Source organism: Chelonia mydas, chromosome 10 (assembly GCF_015237465.2).
Source record: "Chelonia mydas isolate rCheMyd1 chromosome 10, rCheMyd1.pri.v2, whole genome shotgun sequence".
Classification (NCBI taxonomy): domain Eukaryota; kingdom Metazoa; phylum Chordata; order Testudines; family Cheloniidae; genus Chelonia; species Chelonia mydas.
Genome location: NC_051250.2, coordinates 19,706,994 through 19,722,588, shown reverse-complemented (window position 1 = coordinate 19,722,588; position 15,595 = coordinate 19,706,994). Strand labels below are relative to the sequence as shown.

General features: G+C 40.6%; 1 protein-coding gene across 5 annotated transcripts in view; it reads right to left on the bottom strand.

Annotated features, from left to right (window-relative positions):
* MYH11 (myosin heavy chain 11) overlaps positions 1–15,595 on the bottom strand; it is a 102,005-nt gene that overhangs the window by 10,784 nt on the left and 75,626 nt on the right. For all 5 annotated transcript variants that reach the window (XM_043523455.1, XM_043523454.1, XM_007058145.4 and 2 more), the window contains 21 exons: positions 14,553–14,674; positions 14,359–14,428; positions 14,032–14,192; positions 13,010–13,118; positions 12,243–12,374; positions 11,255–11,461; positions 10,499–10,636; positions 9,387–9,510; positions 8,463–8,634; positions 7,315–7,527; positions 6,790–6,934; positions 6,489–6,695; positions 5,642–5,746; positions 5,404–5,556; positions 4,692–4,940; positions 4,194–4,406; positions 3,076–3,288; positions 2,177–2,338; positions 1,224–1,352; positions 495–583; positions 4–127 (listed from right to left, as the gene is read on the bottom strand). In XM_043523455.1, coding sequence (XP_043379390.1) covers positions 4–127; positions 495–583; positions 1,224–1,352; positions 2,177–2,338; positions 3,076–3,288; positions 4,194–4,406; positions 4,692–4,940; positions 5,404–5,556; positions 5,642–5,746; positions 6,489–6,695; positions 6,790–6,934; positions 7,315–7,527; positions 8,463–8,634; positions 9,387–9,510; positions 10,499–10,636; positions 11,255–11,461; positions 12,243–12,374; positions 13,010–13,118; positions 14,032–14,192; positions 14,359–14,428; positions 14,553–14,674 — 3,237 coding nt within the window. The remainder of the gene's footprint in view (positions 1–3; positions 128–494; positions 584–1,223; positions 1,353–2,176; positions 2,339–3,075; positions 3,289–4,193; positions 4,407–4,691; positions 4,941–5,403; positions 5,557–5,641; positions 5,747–6,488; positions 6,696–6,789; positions 6,935–7,314; positions 7,528–8,462; positions 8,635–9,386; positions 9,511–10,498; positions 10,637–11,254; positions 11,462–12,242; positions 12,375–13,009; positions 13,119–14,031; positions 14,193–14,358; positions 14,429–14,552; positions 14,675–15,595) is intronic.

Here is a 15,595-nt window from a genome sequence, read left to right as displayed (position 1 = left end):
TACCTGCTGTACTGCTTTCCTGAAGCGATCACTCATTCCCTCCATATTACTTTGTTCCTCTTCTAGCTCTTCCTCCAGTTGGGAGATTCTAGCTTCCAGACGACGTTTCTCATCCTGGAGGCTAGTCCTGTAAATTTAAATTTGTAAAGCATGTAGTTTTTGGTTTTGAGCAGTTGACCATGTCTTGCAACACACTGGAAGGTGCTGAAGACTCATGGAGAACCTGGAAGTATTCTTGAAATGAGTCTTGCGCTGCTATCTTATTTATTTTACTAGAGACCTCACTTGCTCCTCCCTGCTGGCCTTCATATCTATGAGTAACTTATAAGTAGTCCCATTGATTTTAATGAAATTAGCCACATATTTGTAGCTAAGCATATGTGTATGCGTTGGCAAGGTTGGAGCTACAGATCGCTTTTCAGGACAGAAACATTGGCTACTGAGAGGTATTTAGCAAGGCTTTGGTATACTTGAAAATAATTACCAATTCTTACCTCCCAGAAGCAGCACTTGCAAGTTCTTCAGCCAGTTCCTCTTTCTCCAGATCAGCCTGTTTGCGGGCCCTTTCGGCAGCAGCCAGATCCTAGGGGAAACAAACAGCCAGTGTATTAAAGAAATGAAGAGGGTTAAACAAAGTTCAGTCCAACCATGGGGTGAGAGACTGATCACCCATGATGTCTCTTTAAACCCAACCTCTGTCAGACGTTTCTGTCACCAGAATATCAATTTATGATTCTATAGTCATAGACTAATGGAACAAAAATATGCATTATCCAACCCATCCGCAGTTTGTGTTTTATTGTGCTTCCAGATACAAGGATTGTATCCATTTAAAACATGATGAAAGATGTCAGGAGCACAAAATTATTGAAAAGGTCATAGGGGTTGTAACAGCCAGTACATTTTTCTTTTCCATCCTGTGAAAAATATCTTCTTATAGGCTAATGGTTTTAAAGGAAGCTCTTGGCACTCAGCATCTCTAAGCACCGCGGCCCATTTAAACGGAAGTCATGTGCCTAAATTCCTTTGAGGATCTGGGCCTTGGTTTTTACTGAGGTCCACAGAACCTGTTATAAGAGATTCTGACTGTAGCTTTCCCTGCACCACGGCCAATATCACTTCTTTTTTTTTTAATGATTTGGTTCCCTCAGGTACAACTCTGTTTTGTTACCAAAGATCTTGTGCAGCCTGCACTCTAGTACTCTCTAAGAGTCACACTTTACCTCTTGCAGCTGCATAAGTTCTGCTTCCAGGTTCTTGGCTTTTTTCTCATTTTCTCTAGCGGTCGCAAATATCTCTTCTCTTGCGGCACGGGCATCATCAAGCTCTCGCTGGAAGTCCTTCATCTGACCCTGGTTTCAGACGGTTAAAAAGAAAAAGGATGGATTTGTATTTGTCTGTGTTTATCACAGTTTTGTTAAAAAGAAAATTGAACAAAACAAATACTAATTTCCATGTAATTACAAAACTGTCCGTGTGGACCCTTCTGTCACGCACTAACAGTTCCATAATGCACTTTGATCTACTCTGCTTTGAAACAGGACTGGGAACTTTTAGTGCACAGTTACAGCATCCATCCAGATAGTTAGTATGCTGCAGGCTATCGTGCTGTAGATTTATAGTCCAGCTTGCCACACACTAACTCACCATCTAGACAATCCCTTCGTGTGTTTAAGAGTTGTCCTGTCAAGTCTCAATCCTGCCCTCGATCACTGATCATTATATACAGCGTCTTTGAAAACTGGCTACTATTCATGCAGGTGCAAATGTGATAGCTGGTTTTTCAAAAATACACAATGCTACGTCCATGTAGTGGAGAGCCAATTTTGAGTCCTATCGACACATCTGGCCTTTTTTGTTTCACCTCTTTGATGGAACCCTTAGGTTTTCCACAGAGATGCCAATAGCACATCCGTGCTGATCAATTAGTTGTGGCGTCTCTGTCTACTGCAAAACATGATATTTTTCACTCTCTAAGCCAGCTATCTCAAGGTCACTCAAATTACATTAACTAAGCATTTTGGATCTGGGGTCTTGGTTCAAACCCCTCTCTAATATTATATCTGTTATATCTATTTAGCATCGAGGTCACAAATGACATCTAATTTCCACTTGCTGTTATACAAGTCACATCAATGACCCAACAGAAAACTATTTAGTCTCAGGAGCCACAAACCTGTAGTTTACGAAGTTGCTTAATGGCTTCTTCCCGAGCCTTGTTAGCAGAGTCAGCCTGACCTTCCAGATTCTTAATGTCAACTTCTAATTTCTTTTTAGCTGCAGTTGCCAGGCCACGTTGCTTACGCTCATCTTCCAGTTCTGTTTCATACTCATGGAGCTAACCAATAGCAAAGAAGATTTTGTTTAGGATTACTAGTACACTTTAGCACTCTTAGACACAATTTACTTACTCCCGACTTATGTGTACTATGCTGTTCTAGGGGCTTGCCGACAGGTAATAAAAGCTCCAGTAGTTTTACAATACCACTGACTGCTGAAATAAATCCTTGTTTGGCTCAAATACTGGAGTTCGGGGTGGTAAAAGACCAAAGTTTGATTCTGTCCTGAGGGATACATGTGTAGTACAGTTGATGAATGGAATATTTGTGTTGTAGTCACAATATCACCTCTACCAACAGGTTCAGCATTGTTTGTTTTCCCTGCCAGAATTTTTGGATCAGTTCACTGTCATTAATGATTCATCCAGGGAAGCCAGGTATTATATTTGGGACCTATCTTTTACTACTTGCACTAAAAGCCTGGGGAGCATTTTAGCCATTATGTCAGAGTTCATTATTCAGGTGATTTACACTAAATGGAATCTCACTGTTAAATCACTATCTTCTACAGTCAAATTCCTTATACTGAAATACCCACGAGCAATAACACTGCTATAACTGCAGCTTATTTTTTAAGCAAAGCAAAATGGTCTATATAACTTTTATTCAGCTAAGCCGAAGGAAGAAGAATGTTTGGTTCTTATTATCCTGAAGCACTTACTAATAATGGTATAAGCCAGGGGATTTGCAGTTACTTTGAGTAAGCATTTACAGTGTCACTGATAACGAATTATACCTGTTTAAGCAGCTGTCTCCTCTTCTCCTCATTCTGTTCATCTCGAGCTTGCAAGTCTCTTTCAAACTGTCCTTTGAGGGCCTGCATGTTAACCTCCAATCTAAGCTTGGCATCTTCAGTAGCCTGTAGCTCATCTTCCAGCTCTTCTAATTGTGTCTTCATCTCCTCCACTTGTTGTTCCAGGGCACGTTTGGACTTCTCCAAATCATGGACCTTTCATGCAATGAGAAATCAATACAATGTTTTTACTGATTGTAATCAATCTAAAAATACATGTAATGTAATGTGATCATTCTATAGCATGGAAAAAATTGGAATATATGAATTGTGGAGAGAGGATGGATTAAGTTTCAAGAGCACACACAAAAAAGTGGCAAACTAGCATTTTTTGTACCCTTATAAATCTATTTTAAAAGGCAAAATTCAGCTTATTCATAGACTGAGACCCTGGATACCAAATGTTATCCTAGGATTCATTTTTAGTCTAAACACCAACAATTCTGAAAATAAACCCTTAGTGGTAGTGATGTGATCATGCCACTAGAATAAGAGATAGGAAGAAATATCCCCTTTCAAATCAAGTTAACAGGGTTCCTTTTAATTTTTATTTCCTTCTGAAGCTCTTAGCTCAAAGACACAGACACCTGTTAGAGCCATCACACTGCTTTGGATCCTGTCACAACTGAACTCTGCCAAGTCAGCTGTGGACATATCTTTTAGTCACAGTGGTAGCTCCTGGCAAAATCAAATCCAATTAATCAATTCAGATTTGTGAACTGCACAACTTGGAAGCTGCTTACGGGGTTAGCAAATACTTCTCAATCTCTGCTTTAATTTTGTCTTCTCTCAGAAATGAGGCAAATAATCCTCTTCAAGATCAATAACTTGTTGTTGATCAAGACTAAAGAAGGCTTGTAAGCATAATTCATTGCTGAGTCTCTGATAGGACTGGACGCAGATGGAATTGCTCACGGAATTCTGCATAAAACTTCTGACACTGTTGAATGGATTTTATACTGTGAAGAACTTTTCACACTGAAAATGTAGATCTTTGTGTTAACTATTAATTTAAGTGATTATCCCTGAAATAGTTATGGGATATATATTGTGAGACTTACATTCTTGCCTACATCATCCTTGGAGCTAACTAGATCTTCCATTTCCACTTTCAACAATTTGTTGATTCTCTCCAGTTCTTCTTTGGCTTCCAAAGCTTCCTCAAGAGCCCGGGCCAAGGACAAAGCTTTTGTTTCTTTTTCTCTAGCTTCAGCTTCTGCTCTGTCCCTTTCGTCTGCATATTTGGAAGAGATGTTTTTCTCTTCAGCAAGCATCTATAAACCAATAATATAAAAATGCTCAGTTTGAGCACAGTAATCCTATTAATACAGAAAGCCATTAAGTGTAGGGTTTTCTATTGCATTAGTCTTGTTGATTACTAATGACTACAGAGAAAGGTCCCTGTATATGCAGATACAAAATTAATCATGGCGTAAATAATGCAACTTTAATCTTTTTCTATAACTATGTTAATTCCCACTCAACAACTTACTCTCTGCACCCATGACTCCCAGCAGAGTTAGGTTATAACATGAAGGAAGTTGACCATAAGCTCATACCTGATCAAACTTCTTCTGCTTTTTCTCCAGGTTGGAGACCAGCTGGCGTTGGTTGTCCAAGTCCACTATCAGATCATCCAGCTCCTGCTGGAGTCTGTTCTTGGTTTTTTCCAGTTTGTCATAAGAAGCAGCTTTTTCCTCAAACTGCTGCGTGAGCCCTTCAATTTCCTTCTGGAGCTTCTTTTTGCCTTCCTCCATGCTCTCTATTGTGCTGGTATATTCCTGGAGCTTCTTCTTTGAGTCAGAAAGCTGAAATTTGAATTCAAGGAATGAAATAAGTCTGTTCAGCAGAGCCACTCTAAGTCTGCACAACAGTGGGCTGCACCTGACATAGTCCAAGGAACCCACAGGCGTGCACCTAACGCACTCAATATGAGGCTGATGGCAGTCACTCATCTTTAACATCATGAGGCAGCCTACAGAGGCTATAGGCCCATTGCACCAGACTCCATCATGAGGAGAGTGATCTTGCACCAAGGTATCGCCAGTAGTCCTGTGGTCACACTCTCCTCTGCATTAAAGAGGGTGGCTACTGGCTGCCCAGTAGAATTCCACAGGCTGCAGTTGGCCTACAGGTCCTATATTTGGTGCTTCTGGCCTAGTAACAATAGTTCACTGGCTAAGATGTATAGGGATAACTAGAGATCTGTAATCTATGGACCTACTGTAAAGACTGAGCACCAGAGCTAATGTTCTAACTGTGCCACTGTACCTGTACTGTCAATGTCGAAATATGTCGCTCTAGGTTTTGTTTTGCTTCTGCTTCTTCCTCCAACTGATCTTGCAGGCTGTTATTTTCCTCCTCCAGCTGGCGAAGCTTGGTAGCTACATTCAGTTTCTGCCGAGTTTCCTCCTGAAGCAGCTCCTACAGAGATCATCATAGTAGAACATGGTCATTTTTTGTTCTTTTTCAATATGTTTCATACAGGTTATCCCAGTGGGAAGCCTACCTGTGTATCCTGTAGCTGAGCTCCCAAGCTTGCAACATCCTTAGTGAGTTTGATTGTCTTGGTTTCTGCTTCACTGAGCAAACTGGTAACATTTTCCACTTCAACCTAAAGAAAAATCACATTGAATGTTTTCAGTCATTTTGTATAGCTTCAATCTCATCTACCCCAGCTATGTTTGAGATGGGCCCAGACTGGACTCCTGAATCGCAGTTTGTATTTGAATGCCAGGACCAGAACCTGCTCCTGTGCTTCTGGGTCACTTCCAGAATCCAAGAAGAGGCCCGTTTTCCAGTTCAGATGTAATTCAAGACAGCAAAAATCATGTCAGAATGGTGAATATTGCCAAAGTTTTGCGAAGAGAATTTGTGAGATTTCAGTGCTGTGGAACCAATCCACAGCAGGTAGGCTTATGTCTGGGGTGGAGGTTTCTTGGAATTCTGTCACCAGCAACTTTATTGAACCTCCATTTGTCCAGTACTACTGTAGAACAGCTCCATGCAAAGGGTGCCTTGCTTTTGTGTCCCACTCCCTCTGTCACGCTCCCTAGTTGAGTGGAGAGGTCTATACCCAATGGAATGCAACTTGTTATGAAGAAATTGATTTGGAAAAGTTGGTTTTCAAATGCAAATACAGAATAAAACCGTATTCTATTTTTACTACATAACATGCTAAGAAGCCTTTTTTTGCTGCATTTGTGAGTTAACAGTTGTTGGGAATGGGCATTTAGTTAGAAATGAGTAATGGTTTGTACCAGCACCACCATTGTGTGGGACCCAGAATAAGTCAGTCACTCCATATCCAGTTGTCCCACTGAGCCTCTCAGGTCACTGAAGAAGGTATTTCTTACCTGCAACTTATGGACTTTTTCATTGAGTTCCACCCGGACGCGCTCGCCATCGGTGTATTTGGATTGTAGCTCCTGAAGTTGGACTTCCAGCTTCTTTTTTTTGTACTCCACCTCTTGTTTGGCCTGATTTAGTGACCTGATTTCAGAACTCAGGTCAGCATTTTCTTTCTCTAGTGTCTGCTTGGTCTTGTCCAAGTTTACTTTGGCCTGAATGCAGAGGGCAAAGAAAAATACGTTGTGTAAAAGAAATCCACAATGTCTAATAGATAAACCCATTTTCAGGGTCGTGGTTTCAGTTTACCCGTTTAAATTGCTCCAGCTGTTCTGTTAGCTCTTCCACAGCCTGACTATGCTTTTGCCTCATCTCCTGGACCTGGGCTTCATGAGTCCGAGTTTCCTCATCCAGAGCTCTCTTCAGCACTGTGACCTCCTGTTCCCTCTTTGCTCTGGAAAGCAATACACACACGAATGGAACAGCTAGGAGACAATCTAATCACACAGGATACTGTGTTATTGTACAGCTGAGTGATAATAAATAATGGCGGCAGCAGCAGCAGCACGTTTATAGTAGCACTTTAGAAGTATTAGTTAATTAAGTGACTTGTCCAATCCTACGTAGGGCAACACTGTCAGAGCCTGAATAAGAATCCAAGAGTTCCTCGCACTGGGGTTTGTGCATGTTGTTCCCTCCAGATGTGCAGATCTTTACATATCACTAGATATGTGTTATGCTATATTTTACTGAAATAGTGCTTTCTGATTTTATGTCTTTTTATAGTGATTTTTGGCTACATTTGTTTTTCTACCAAATGCTAGGTCTTTATACCTGAGTTCTTGCTGCGTAGCTGTGCTATCCAAGGTATCTTCAAGTTCTGTTTTCAGGGCCTCCAGCTCTTCACCCAGGTCTCTCTTTTGTTTTTCTGCTTTGTTTCTTGCTGCTCTCTCAGAATCCAAGTCTTCCTGGAGATCAGAGATGTGACCTTCCAGCTCACGGATTTTTTTGAGGGCATTATTCTTCTGAGCAATTTCATCTTCAAGCCTGGACAAAAAAAGTATGATGTAAATATAAAAAAAATTTCAAGTGTGTTGAGCTGTTGGGAGCTGGTGGTATGATTTCAATCCAAATAACCTAAATGAATTCATTGTTTTTTAATTTTAATTTTACTAGGAAATGTAATTAATCCACACCAGATAATAGATAAGATAACACAACATCTTATGTTAGTATAGCTTAAACTGTGTATTTAAGGGTAAGGTTTTCTGAGTGACCTAACACTTAGTCTTTTAGAAATCCATAGGAGCTTTTACTATTGACCTCGGTATGAACAGAATTAGGCCAACTCCAAGAGTTTTTGAAAATCCCATCCTAAATATATGTTTGAATGTATGTGCTAGGTTCAGCTTTTAACTCATTGTGCAGACAGTCCTAACCAGATTGGAGAGAGAATGACAGAAGTAGACGTGGTGTCCTCATCTCTTGGATGACATAGACAATTGGGAGGATCACTGGTATCTGCAGAGTAAGACTTTCTCAACTGTTTGACAGGTAAGAAACTGGGCCCCCAATGCAGGAAAGAAATATGGAAGGGAGGGGAGGGGAGACTTGGGAAAATGATTGTTGCACCTGTCTGGAGAGACAGTATCCCAGAGGATATTGAGGTGTGGAAGGACCTTACTGCTCAGTGGGGGCTTGGTGGCCAGTGACATTTCAAGCCCTGATTTCTCATGGCCTGAGGATCCTGCCTCTATTTAAGTCTATCGGAAACCCTCCCCTCCCTCCCCCATTTATTTGAATGATTCACGGTTGGGGCAGACCTGTAGTAATTTGCCGTGTATTTTGTCTATAACCTGCACTTCAAAGTGCAGAGATCAGATTCAGAGCTGAACTTTCCCAAAGTGTGAGCGGGGATTGGTGTGTGCATGTCCAGATCTGCACTTTCAGCTCAGGCCCTTCTGTCTGTAGGAGTTGGATACCTAGCAAGAGCGGCCTGCAGCTCTTCCTCCTTTTTGGCCAGCTGCATCTTTAGTTCGGCAATCTGCGCTTGTAGGTCTGCAATCTGCTCATGCAGATCACTAGCCTCTCCCTCCAGCTTCCTCTTTGTTTTCTCCAGTTCTTGTCTGCTCTTCTCTTCTTTCTTCAGTCGCACTGGAAAAATAAGGATTCTTGTCAGGGTAATGAGTCAGCCCAAGGAATTCTCAAAGTGATCCTGAACATAAGAACGTATACATGGAAAACCAGTGAGGTCACTGTACTTCTCCATTTGCTTATACACAGAATTACAAATCAATTTTCTTTTGTGGTGAAGGACTAGTGACTTGCAACTAGCACACAAACTTTACTTTCTGTCCATCCATAAATTATGAGCTTTCTGCTCCCCAGTATTCTGAAGCACTACTTTTTGCCATATTTTCTTTGTGCTGACTTTGTAACAAAATAGGGACCTCTGTTTTGCTTATGCATTGTTCCCATCCCATAGCTTTTGTAGGTTGGGTTCATTCTCCAAGAACCACAAATGAAATTGTTCATTTCTTTTACCTTTGTCTGCCTTGGATTTTAAAAAAATGGTTTGTAATAAATGAAAGCCTGGGTTTCTCATAAATATTGTAATACGTAGTTCTAACTGGCCCCAGAATATTGAATCTGGCAAATACCATTTGAAATTAAAAGTGAAAAACAAATATACAAAACAATTAAAATTACATTTGTGCCTACTTGGAAAGAGCCCACCAGGACTGTCATTAAAAATAATTTTTACTTGGTAATTACTACAGAATTTCTTGTTCCGGAATTTCAGAAAACCTAGATGGTAAATGTATTATCTCTATTTTTTAAAGGAGTCTTTTAAAAATACAAGTCAAATAAGCAATTGATATAAAACCACCTTTGGTTTACAATACCTTCCAGTTCTGAAATCATTGATTCATGTTTGTTTTTCAGCTTTGTAAGGTTTTTGGCTTTTTCTTCTTCTTCTGCAAGATTTGTTGTTAAATCACTTATTCTCTCTTCAAGGAGTTTTCTTTCCTTAAGAAAAAGAAGTTTCCATTTACAGATAGAACATATATTATTCATGCTTATGAAATGCCAATGTACACACTAAAAAATAAATCAGGTCTTTTTAGATGCCACATTTCCTGACAGTGTCATGTAGCACTTTGATTATAGAGGCAATGGAAAGTGGTGGATGCTTTCTATGAGATGAACTAGACGATTAGATTCTTTATACCCACTCTATGCTAGTAAGCACTTGGGTGCCGATTTAGGAAAGTATTTTAACACATGCGTACTTCAGGTGCATTTCTGAATCATGGCCTTAGGGTTTATGGGTGAAATTCCTCCCGTCCAGAGGACCAGCACAAGGCCTATGCATAATTAAAGCCCTCAAAATAGCAGGTAAGTGGTGCATGAAGTGTTGGCCCTCTGCGTGAGGTGACCCTATATATTTAGCTTGATGCATAAGAAGTTATACCAATTATCCCAGATTGGGAGGAACACGCAGATATCCTTTAGCAAAGTTTATTGCTCAACTGTCTTTTATCTCTTAGTATTCAGTTATTTTAGAAAGTAAGTGGTATAGACATTAATGGAGGTAGCATCAAGACGTAGCAGTAATATAGTTAAACAACAGTTAGATGATTATGTACAATTTTAAAAGTTAAAAGGAATTAGTAAGTTTTGTGCATAGGGGGAGCTGTCTGTTCTTTCTAGGAGCTAAAGGGGAATGTTTCCACTGATCTTGCTTAACTGCTATGGGGATTTTTGCTTGGAAATATTTTTTGCCATTAGAGGACTCAAAAAGCCAACAACATTTAGATTTTTAATAAGATTTAAAATGGTCTAGGATAAACATGGCAACGTTGTCACCAGTCCATTCCAGACACGAAGGGCTTATGGCCTGCTAGCTACGTGACTATGAAGTGCTAAGTTATTGTTACCATTGTAGCTGAAGAGGAGATTTTTTCATCTTACATTGATTTTGCACTAAGTAGAAAACTGGGCCCATGACACTGACCTTGGTCAGCTTGTTGTTCTGATCATCCATTACGAGAATGTCGTCTTCCATTTTCTTTATCTTGGCCTCTGCTGTTACTTTCTCAAGTTGTAGTTTTTGCCTTGCAGCTTCTTCTTCTTCCAGCTGGTCCTCAAGGTCCTTTTTGTTGGGGAAAAAAGTCCCCAAAACATGAACTCTAGAAATGAATGTACTACAGGGCCTATTTCAGGCCTGCCCAAACAGATATAGGCATATTAAAAACTTTTCTAGTTTTAAGAAATGGGTGAACCATAAGGAGGAAGGAAAGATTTAGTAATCTAGCTATTTAGAAAAGAAACTCTTTAAATATTTTAAATAGGGATAGGGGAAGAATGTGCCTGTATATTATAAAGAATTACATGGAGGGGAAAACAGCAGAAAAGCATTCCTACTACTGTGTAGCACAGGGGTTCTCCAACTGGGGGTTGTGACCCCTCAGGGGGCTGCGAGGTTATTACATGGGGGGTCACAAGCTGTCAGCCTCCCCCCAAAACCCCTCTCCGCCTTCAGCATTTACAATAGTGTTAAATGTAAGAAAGGTTTTTTAATTTATAAGGGGGGGCTTCACTAAGAGGCTTGCTGCGTGAAGGGGGTAACCAGTACAAATGTGTGAGAACCACTCGTGCAGCGGATACATATTCCATAAAGCACTATATAGCAGCCACTTTCATAGGATCAGTAGTTGCCAATTTTTTTCAGCGAGGTGCAAGTGCATGACCTGTACATAGGTTACAGTACCAGCATTTGTTGTTGCAACTTTTTCTTCTCTGTTTGTAATTGATGACTGCGGTCCTCCTCCTCTTCAATCCTGGCCTCCATTTCATGCAGGATCTCCTCCAACTCTTGCTTTTTAGCAGCTAGGCGGACTCTCATCTCTTCAGCTTCAGCATATAGCTCGGTCTCGGCCTGAAGCTGTTCCTGAAGGAGATTCTTTTCTTCACATAGCTATGCAGATAAATGGATATGCATTTCAAACTTAGCTCACAAGTTACCCAGTGCTGCTTTCTTTAAGAAATATATGGACAAATGGGAGAGATTGTCCAGAGGAGAGCAACCAGAGTAATAAAAAGTTTAGAAAACCTGACCTATGATGAAAGGTTAAAAAAAGTTTGTTTGTTCACTCTTGAGAAAAGAAGACAAGTGGCGACGTGTTAAGTCAAATATGTTACCGGCTGTTATAAAGAGGACGATGACCTATTTATTGTTCTCCATGTCCACCAAAGGTAGGACAAGAAGTAATCAGTTTAATTTGCAGCAAGAGATATTTAGATTAGATATTAGGAAAAGCTTTCTAATTATAAGGGTAGTTAAACTCTGGAATAGGTTTCCAAGGTAAATTGTGAAATTCTCATCATTGGAGCTTTTTAAGAACAGTTTAGAAAAATGCTTATCAGGGATGGTCTAGGTTTACTTGGTCCTGTCTCAGTGCAGGAGGCTGGACTAGATGATCTTGTAAGCTCCCCTCCAACCCTACATTTCTATGATTCCATGGTTCTCCTAGACTGCCAGTAAATAGAGATTATTACACTGACAGGAGATCTAGGGGTCCAGGCTCTTGAAGTCTGGCAGTGGACTGCAGAGTGCTTTGGTTCAGGTCCATTGACATTAAGAGGATCAGAAGCGTAAGGAGAACAGACCCTTTTGATGTATTTTGTAACATTTAATAAGCTTCTAAAAATAAAATAATTGATAAAGTTTCCAGTAGTGGTCCACAACTGTATGTCACCTGATTATGTTTCAGCTCCAGTTCCTTCAATTCACTCTCTGCTTTTTGTTGCCTTTCCTTTGTTCTCTGTAGCTCCTCATCTTTGGCCTGCATTTCTTCCTCTTGGCGGGTGACTTGTAACAGTGGTTTCACCTGAAAAAACAAGTGTGAATGTTTTAGTGAATGCAATATTTATCAAGGATGCCAGACTGACAGCCCTACGGACGAACTTTTCTATTATGAAGGTAGTGGACAAATACAACACAGCCAGTTGCAGTGCAAGCTTCCTCACACCACTGAGCTTCAGCAACGCTCATGAAAGGCCACTTCTCTGTTAAAAAGGCTATTTCATTCTTTGGGTCATGTCAGTCCTTTGACTCTCCGGTGAGACTTATGAAGCGGGACAATTAGAACAAGATTTGTTGGGGAGTTGTGATGCAGGGCACCTCTTCACTAACTCATTTCAGCTTCTGATATGAAATTAAAGATCTAAACATGCTAATTCTTCTTGTGTGAATCCTTTTCAGGGGCTTATTTTCATCATCTGAATAAAGACCGAATGACCCATACTTTTAACAACATTCCAGAAATATGCTCATGACTTTTCTGACAATGAGCCTAATCTTAAACTCTCTGAAATCAATGTGACTCTTTTACTGATTACAATGGACTTTGGAGCAGGCCCTATAGATCAGTAAAAGTCCTTCCTCCTAACATGACTTGGAATCCTAGACAATCTCTCTCATTTGGAAGGCTGAAGAGAAATTCACTGAATGACAATCACTTACTTTAGTGAACAGTCTCCACCATTGCCAGTTCCTTAGCTTCAGGTAAGCAGAACAGTTTCTCTGAATGACCTTCATTGCTGTTAACTGCTGCTGTCTCTTGGCAAAGGCCCTGTAATTAAATACAAAGCAACTTCCTTCAAATAATTTGAAAATAGTGAGCACAAGTTGTCTGCACAATACATTTCAAAAAAAGCAACACTGGTGAACGAATCTGTGTGAAAGTTTGGGATGTCTGGTGCAAGCTCTCACTTTAAAAGTGTCTCATTATTTGTGGTACCCGTAGGAAAAGTAGTAATTTTGTCTGCCTTTTCAATATTTTATTCTGTTGTTTTTAGGGTGGCTTAATTGTAGAGATGGGATCAAACCACAAAATCCAGATCTGAGTATGGACGTCTCCAGAATCCTGGGTATGCAGGCAGTCAGATCTAAGCTTTTTATTCAGGTCCTCACTCTTTAATCATATCATATTTAAAACTGTTTGCTCAGAAGTCTGAGGGCTTTGATGGCAGGGCCCAAGGGAAGAACCTTTACTGTTAATATTTAAAAAATGGACTTTTACTTCTTAGAGTGCTTAGTTGGGTTCAAATTAATTGGACGTATGGTCAGGTGGCTAAAGTGCCCAGTGCTTCAGGTCCAAGCTCCGTATCAATGGGGTTTAACACTTTGCAAATGGCATCAGCTTTATTATTTGTATTGTGGTAGCATCTAGCATTCCTAGTCATGGACCAGAACGCTGTTGTGTCAAGGGTCATACAAATACAGAACAAAAAAGACAGTACTTACAGTTTACAGTCTAAGTAGTTGAAGTACATCTATTCTATGTAATTGATCTTAGGGGGAAGGAGTATGCCGTCTTATGTAATGTACTGCATCTGACACCTTTGCATTACAGTGGCACCCAAAATGTCACAATAACCATAAACCTCATTTTAAAAAAAAAGCCTCAATTTGCAATGCAGATAACTACACACCATGATATACATTGCCATAGACTTATTGTGTTTCTGACAGTGCAGTCTTACTTTCTTGCCAGGTAGCCTCGACTCTGAGCTTGGAAAGCAATAATGATATCTGTGATTTTCAAGTCTCTTTCCTCTTCCAGATGAGCCAGAACACCAGTTCTGAAGAAGATTTTACTTTGTCCAATCCTGTACAAGTTGGGATCAAGTTCTAATGCTTTGATCTATTGGGAGGGAAACAAGGATATTTTGTTGACACTGTCATTACAGTACAGTCTTAAGTACTTTTCATTGGAATGGTTTTTACACCGTTAGCAGAAAAATTAACCATTTCCATGTAAAATGTATGTTCCTGACTTCATTAATTTTGGTTGAAAACACTCTGCTCACCATCAATATACAAGCCTGTTTCCCATCCATAAATCCTTTAGGAATAGCATTTGAGGCAAGAATTTCATATCTGTAAACGGAAATGGCATAGAAAAGGAAAACTGATTATTTAGCACAGCCGTGATCTTAGTTTCAGCACAGATGAATGTGTATTACAACACTCCAAATCATATGGTACTATAGCAGTGTCCTACCGCTGGCGGAATTCCTGGAAGACAATTCTGTTAGGGAATCCTTGCCGACAGATACGAATCCCTTCCAAGACACCATTGCATCGTAACTGCTCCAGCACCAAATGGGCATCAAGTTTGCCAGCCTATGGAATAAAGATATTTTCAGTTTTAGCATATAAAATAAATGAAGAAGGAAGATAAATGTTTGGAAAGTGTATTACTCGCATAGCATTATAATGGAAGATATGACCTATGAGGAAAGGTTAAAAAAATTGGGCATGTATAGTCTTGAGAAAAGAAGATTGAGGGGAGACCTGATACCAGTTTTCAGACATACTAAGGGCTGTTCTAAAGAGGATGGGGATCGGTTGTTCTCTGAGTCCCTGAAGGTAGGACTAGAAGTAATCGGCTATATCTGTAGCAAGGGAGATTTAGGTAAAATTTTCTAACTACAAGAGTATTTAAGCTCTGGAATAGACTTCCAAGGGAGGTTGCAGAATCCCCATTATGGGAGGTTTTAAGAACAGGTTGGACAAACACCTGTCAGGGATGGTCTAGGTTTACTTGGTCCTGCCTCAGCATAGGGGACTGGGCTTGATGACCTCTCAGGGTCCCTTCCAGCCCTACATTTCTTTCTATACTTCTATATTACTGTCATCTACAACAGTATTTTCCAGGCAGTGGGTCATGGGAAAGCTGTACATGGATTGTGGGCCTGCTGTAGAGGCCTCAAGGGGGCAGGTTGGGAGACCAACCCTGCCCCACACTCACCCCACAGTGGTGGCTCCTGTCCTGGGAGGCTGGGCCTGGGCCTGGGCCTGGCTCCCTGGTCTTGGTGTTGTGATCTGTTGTTGAAATCCAGTGCACCAGTTCACAGTTCCACTCACTCAAATTTGGCCTGGCTGCCCCCCTGTCATGATGGAGAGGTGGCCAGGCCAAATCTGAGTGGTTCTGTGACCCTGTGCACCAGGTTGCAATGCCACTCACACAAATGAGGTCTGGCTTTCCCTCTGTCATGACATTAGGGGCAGCTGGGCCAAACCTGAGTGCTGCTGTGATCCCAT